At 57.5% G+C, this 5,641-nt stretch overlaps 1 protein-coding gene across 6 annotated transcripts in view; it reads right to left on the reverse strand.

The window, feature by feature from the left end:
• The window catches only part of CACNA1G (calcium voltage-gated channel subunit alpha1 G), a 141,258-nt gene extending 136,672 nt beyond the window's left edge, over positions 1–4,586 (reverse strand). For all 6 annotated transcript variants that reach the window (XM_050981292.1, XM_050981293.1, XM_050981289.1 and 3 more), the window contains exon 1: positions 4,128–4,586. In XM_050981292.1, the coding sequence (XP_050837249.1) occupies positions 4,128–4,369 (242 nt within the window). In that variant the 5' untranslated portion in view covers positions 4,370–4,586. The remainder of the gene's footprint in view (positions 1–4,127) is intronic.
• Positions 4,587–5,641: the final 1,055 nt, after the last annotated feature.

A 5,641-nucleotide genomic window follows, 5' to 3' on the forward strand; every position in this document is an offset into this window, starting at 1 on the left:
TTGGCATGAAGCCATGGGGATTCCAGACCCATTCCTGGAAGTGTCTGGGCATCTGCAACTTCCAACAGGAGTCGGGGACAATCAGTTCCTCCCCAGGACCCAGCTTTGGTCACCTCTTCCTACTTGGGAGTGAGCAGAGCCATGTGAGGCAGCTGCTGGAAGAGTCCTCTCTGTTTTATTGCTGACAGAAGGCAGAGCTGGTTTCTGTGACCCGATCAAGATATGTTTCTCTGCCAAAGCCATTCCCAAACCCAGGGATTCTGCTGCAGAGTATCCAGACAGGATGGGAGCACTCCTCCCAGTGCCACCCAAACCTCCCCTTCGCAGGGAGGGAATTTGCAGAGCTGCCCCTCACCCTCCAAACCAGGAAGAAAAAACCAGGATTTCAGCCAATGTGGGTATGTCTCCCCAGGCATGGCACCTTCCAGCAGGTTTTGCAGTGCCCCATTGCTGCGTGCTGCTTTCCAGGCAGCAGTGCTCTGCAGGCAGGCAGGCATGGGGGATGAGGCAGTTTTCAGTACTACAATAGATATCACAGGCCCTTTCCGTTAAGCTGTTATTTCTCTATTCAGAGCTCTTAATGCCAAGTGGTAGCATCCTCCCCACTTTCTCCATCCCTGCTCTTCAATCATTCCTCAACTCTCAAGAAATAGCCTCGTTTCTTGTCTCTGATCAGAGGAGCAGCCTAGCACAGACCCTGATACAGCCTTTCATCTTCCCATCATTCATGGTGCTTTCATTTTACAAGTGAAAGCCAAGTAACCAGCTTGCCTCATTTTTTTCTCCCCCACAGAGACTCCTGCTTCTCCTCTCACGGCCTTGCCAGCACACACACCAGGACATCCTGCATGTGCCACAGCCCTTCCCATCTCTGAGCCTGTGGGTCCAGCAGTGCGACCACTGAAGTTGTTCCTGCTCCTTCTTCTTTGTTGACCCAGGCAGTTCTCACCCAGGGAAAAACCTTCTACCCCAGAGCCACCAGGAATATGCAGGTTATCATCCAGGCTCATCCCCTCAGGTCCTCATGGCTCCCAGAGAGGTTTTCACTCAAAGACCACAGTGGAGCGGAGGGAGAAGACAGGTTGGCCATCTGGTACATATTTAGAGTTAAAAATCCCAAGGTTTCAGGCTCTAGAAAATTTCTGGATCAGGACAAACTTCATGACCTCTTTCTAGCCCTAAGGGAGAGGAGGAGCAGGAGAGCAACACAGTACCCCACATCTCTGCTCCAGACAGCAGGAGAAAATGCTTCCTGGTCCAGGCAGAGAATGCTCTAGACAGAAACATGGCAGAAAACCCCCAAAAACCACATCAACAGGACTTTGCATCCCTGCTGGATACTCAGAACCTCAACTGTCACCCTCCCCTAACCTGGCCTCAGGTACCACAGTCACACTAACTGCCTGGACAGGGATATAGAGCAGAATCCCAGGAGTTCCAGCTGCACTTCAGGGGTACAAACTGTCCTTCCTGGGCAAGAGTGGGTCCTGCACCTCCTCCTGATGCCCCATCAACAGTAAATTTTATCAGTCAGATTAGAACACCACAAATCTGCCTGGAAAAGCCCTAAGCTCTGCATCTCCACAAGCACAGCTCAAACCAGAGTCCTCCCATCCAGTTTCTGCAGGAGCCAATGCAGAAAGGTAAAATCCACCTGAGAGAGTGGCAGAAGTCAGTGAAAACTGCAAAGTCCCCAGAGCTGGGGCAGGATTCACCACCCACTCAGCCAAAGCACTGTCACTCCTCTGCAGGGCAGCTGGTGGCAACAAAGACTTTCCAGCAACATGATTTCAAGGTTTTAACACTAAGGCACAATTCCTAGAAGGTTACAGCCTGAGAAGGGCCACCACACTAAAGAAAAAAATATAAAAGTAATAAATATAACAAGAGCAAGGCTCAGCTTCAGCACTGGAGTGGCAGAAAGGCAAAGGGATGAGCAAGACAATGCTCTGCAGAACAACCCAGCAAGTGATGGGACACAGTGCAGGTACCAAAGTAGCTATTGGGTTTGGACTCCTCTCATCTGAAGGCTGAACTCTGAACTGCCTTTTTTTTTTTTTTTTTTTTTTTTTTTTGTATGTGTATGTGTGTGTTGTTTTTAAAAAAACTCCCCCAATTCTGGGTCAGTGACCCTGAAAACAAACAGCTGCATGCAGACACTGACTCAAAGATCCACAGCATCACCCTTCTGGCCCCAGGACTCCCAGCAAGATCCTTTCTCCGTCAGTAACAAGTGAAAAATCGGTGACAAAAATCCCATCTAGTGAGAGTGCACTTAATGCTCATCCCTGACTTGCAGTGGTGTTTGCAGGTGCCCACAATACCACTGATTTTCCAAGGACGAAAGTTAATCAGCTTGTTTTTGCAGCCACACAGGAGAAAACACATTTCAAGCCATTACTGGGGTGGGGGACATTACTGAAAACACTAAAACATGCAGGTGTTAACATCAGATTCAATACATCATGTCAAGAATTAAAAATTTTTAAAAAATTTTTAAAACCCCATAAATACTTGGAAACATATTTCAACCAGCAATCATAAATATTATTAGTAGGCAACAAGAACACAGCCTTGCAGCCTGTCATTAATATTTCTTTCCAAAACAGAAGGCTTCACAAAGTTGTGAGATTTCCTAAGATGTTTAAATAAAGGCAGTTTGAACAGCTTAGCTGGTCTGTAAGAGATCTGTGGAGAAGCTGCTGAGAGTATTCAGGACTGGGAAGAAAAATCTTGGATTTTTCTCTCCTGGGGGACATTTTAGGAGAAAAGGCAGACTGTTTATCAGAGAAATCTTTGCTGAAGCTCAGGTAAAACAATATTCACAACTCCAGCAGACCCTCACCAAGCACACCAACCTCTGCTGAGATGTAATCCTTAACAGTTCCTGCATACCAGGAGTGGCGAAGGACCAGTACAGGGCATTCTGGTTCTCTGTACCATGTAACATGTCCTCCGTGCTGCTGCACAGCCTCTCCCCCTCCAGATGTGGGGCTGCTGCCCAGACTACCCGCCTGCCTCTTGCGCCGGCAGTCCAGCGCGGACGCGGGAACTTCCCGGGAAGCGGCTGCCTCTGCTGCACCAGCCCCTGCTGGAAGCCACATCGCTTCACTTTATTTCATTTGGGGGTTTTGTTTCTACAAATAATAAATGAAACTGGAATTTGGGGATGGTAAAATACTCGGAATGCTAGAAGCCATGCGGAAGCCATGTGCTGGTTGGAACTCAACTCCAAAGGGAAGCTTTAAAGACACCAAGACTGTGGAAGAAGAAATTTTTCTATTGTCTCCTCTATTTCTTCCGCCCCCCCCCCCCCACCCCGGCTTTGAAAGCTTAAACTTGACGAAAGCGGCTCGGCCTGTTCCAGAGCAGACAGGGAGCTTGGAAGGAGATCAGAAGCCTTTGGGGGGTCGTGGCTCACCCTAGGATCTGACAAACAGCTGCCCTTGGCCAATGCCCGCCCGGGACCATGACCCCCACCCTGCCCCAACCCGTCCAAGCAAGGAGCATCCCCCGGGGGACTGCCGAGAATAGGCCCTTCGACAGGCCCCAAGCACCCTGAATTATTTAGGGACCCTAGAGCTGGGCAGCAAACCAACCCCCCAAAACCTAAGCCTCCCTCCAGACTGCACCCGTCTCGCAAAACCTCAGGGAAAGGACCAGGGAGCCTAAAATGGGCAAGAAACGGGGTCAAGAAGGAAAAACCAATACACAAGGGAAGACGCAGGGGTTAGGGTCCCTCAGTGTGTCAGGGGAGCTGGACCAAAGACGGTCGACCCCCGGGCGAGATGATCCCCAGCAGCTCCCTCTCCAAGTCCCTGTAGAACGGAGCGCTGAAGCCCGCGGGAGCCGTGCGGCGGGGCGGCCAGCCCCGCGCCACGACACGGACCGCCGAGCCCCGGCAACAGCCCGGAAAACTTCCCGGGCGAGCAACGGGGAGGGGGGGAGCGTCGCCGGGTGCTGCCCGCTACCCCGGGGACGACGGGTGACGGGGCCTCCCAAACCCCGGCTCCTTCCCCATCATCCGGCGGGCTCCAGACAGGAGGTGTTCCCCGCCCTGCCGGCCGCTCCGGGGGCGTGGGGGCCCCATGGGGCTTACCTCGCCGCCGAACACCTGCAAAGGATACGGGTTACAGACCAACCGGAGGCACCAGCTCCGCGGCCGGCTCTCCTGGCTCAGGTAGAAAAAGACGACGGGGGCCAGCGCCGGGTAGGGCAGCGCCTCCTCCTCCGAGTCGCCGCTGGCCGCCTCCCTGTCCCCCGGCCCCCGGTGGCCCCCGGCTCCGGACAGGTCATTAAGGCGGATGAAAGTCTTGGCTCTGCCCGGCTCCGGATCCTCCTCGGCCGCTCGCGGTCCATCTTCGTCCATCCTCCGTTTGGCGGCCCCGGGGGAGCCGGGGCGACGCGGGGCGAGCCGGTGGGACGCCTAGAGTGGCGCGGCCATGGTGGGGTAGGGGGGCTGGGGGATGCGGCGGGGCAGCTTCAGCGCCGGGGTGGCATGGCCGGGCGAGCCACTGCCTCTATCCCCGCCGGGGCCAGGCCGCCCTCCTCGTCCTGCCCTGCTGTCTGAGGGCTCCGTAGCTCCTCCTCGCCGTGCCTTCGGGGGCCCGAGCCGCCCGAGCCGCGGGCAGGGGGGCGGCGGCGGGGCGGCCCCAGCTGCCGGTGCTGGCCCCACCCGGGGGGCGGCCCGCCCTTAGCGACTCTGCTTGTCCCCTCTTCTCCCCAACATCTGCCCGGGGCGATGGGATGCTGCTCGGCGCGCCGGGGACGGGCGACAGCGGAGGATGCTCCGGCGGCGGCCGCGCCGAGCCGAGCGCTCCGCACAGCTGGATCACTCACTCCAACTTCAAGTCCCGGCTCCTCCTCCCCCCGCCGCCAATGGGGGCTCGCCCGCGGCCCCCCAGCGCCTCCCCATTGGCTGCCGCGCGTGTCCGTCCGGGGGCACAGCTGGCCGGGCAGCGCGGTCTTCGGCGGGGCTGGACGGGGCGCACCCGCCCGGCAGCCCCTGCCCTGGCGGGGGCGCGGGGGGACAACGGGGAGACGAAGCGCCGAGCGGTGGGGGCAGGGAAGAGCGAGAAAACGTTAGGCGGAGGCAACCCTCGGTGGCACATTGCAGCACTGGGAGAGGGAGAGCCGGGGGGAGGCAAGAGGGAGAGATGCGGCGGGAATAGACCGCCCCGCCCGGTCTCTCCTGCGGGAGAGAAGAGCGCCAGGAGAGCAAGGCCGGCAGGGCCAAAGTGCCGAGAGGACTGCAGGAGCCGATATGGAGCCTTCCCGAGGGCTGCCTGAGCCTTGCACGCGATCCTCCCTCTGCTGCGGGTCCCCAGGGGTTGCCTCCTGCCCCTTTTCCGCCGCCTAAGAGCGGAGACCGTGCTACTGAGCTCGGTGCATGTGGGTCACGGCCCGGTCTTCCCCCCTTCCCAGTCTCCGGCTGCTCGAGAGTGGTCACCCCGTCCCGAGCCGGTCACCCCCGGGCTGACTGGGTACACGATCCCGGCCAGTAGCTCGCAGAGAGGCTCAGCCACGAGGAGGGGAGGGGGACCCGTCATCCTCCAGCCATGGGAGCAGCCGGTCCCCCCGGTTCCCCCTGCTCGGAGGACGCGGCCGGAGCTCCCTCTGCCGGTGCGAGTCCCGGCAGCGG

This window comes from Serinus canaria, chromosome 18 (genome assembly GCF_022539315.1).
Source record: "Serinus canaria isolate serCan28SL12 chromosome 18, serCan2020, whole genome shotgun sequence".
Classification (NCBI taxonomy): Eukaryota; Metazoa; Chordata; class Aves; order Passeriformes; family Fringillidae; genus Serinus; species Serinus canaria.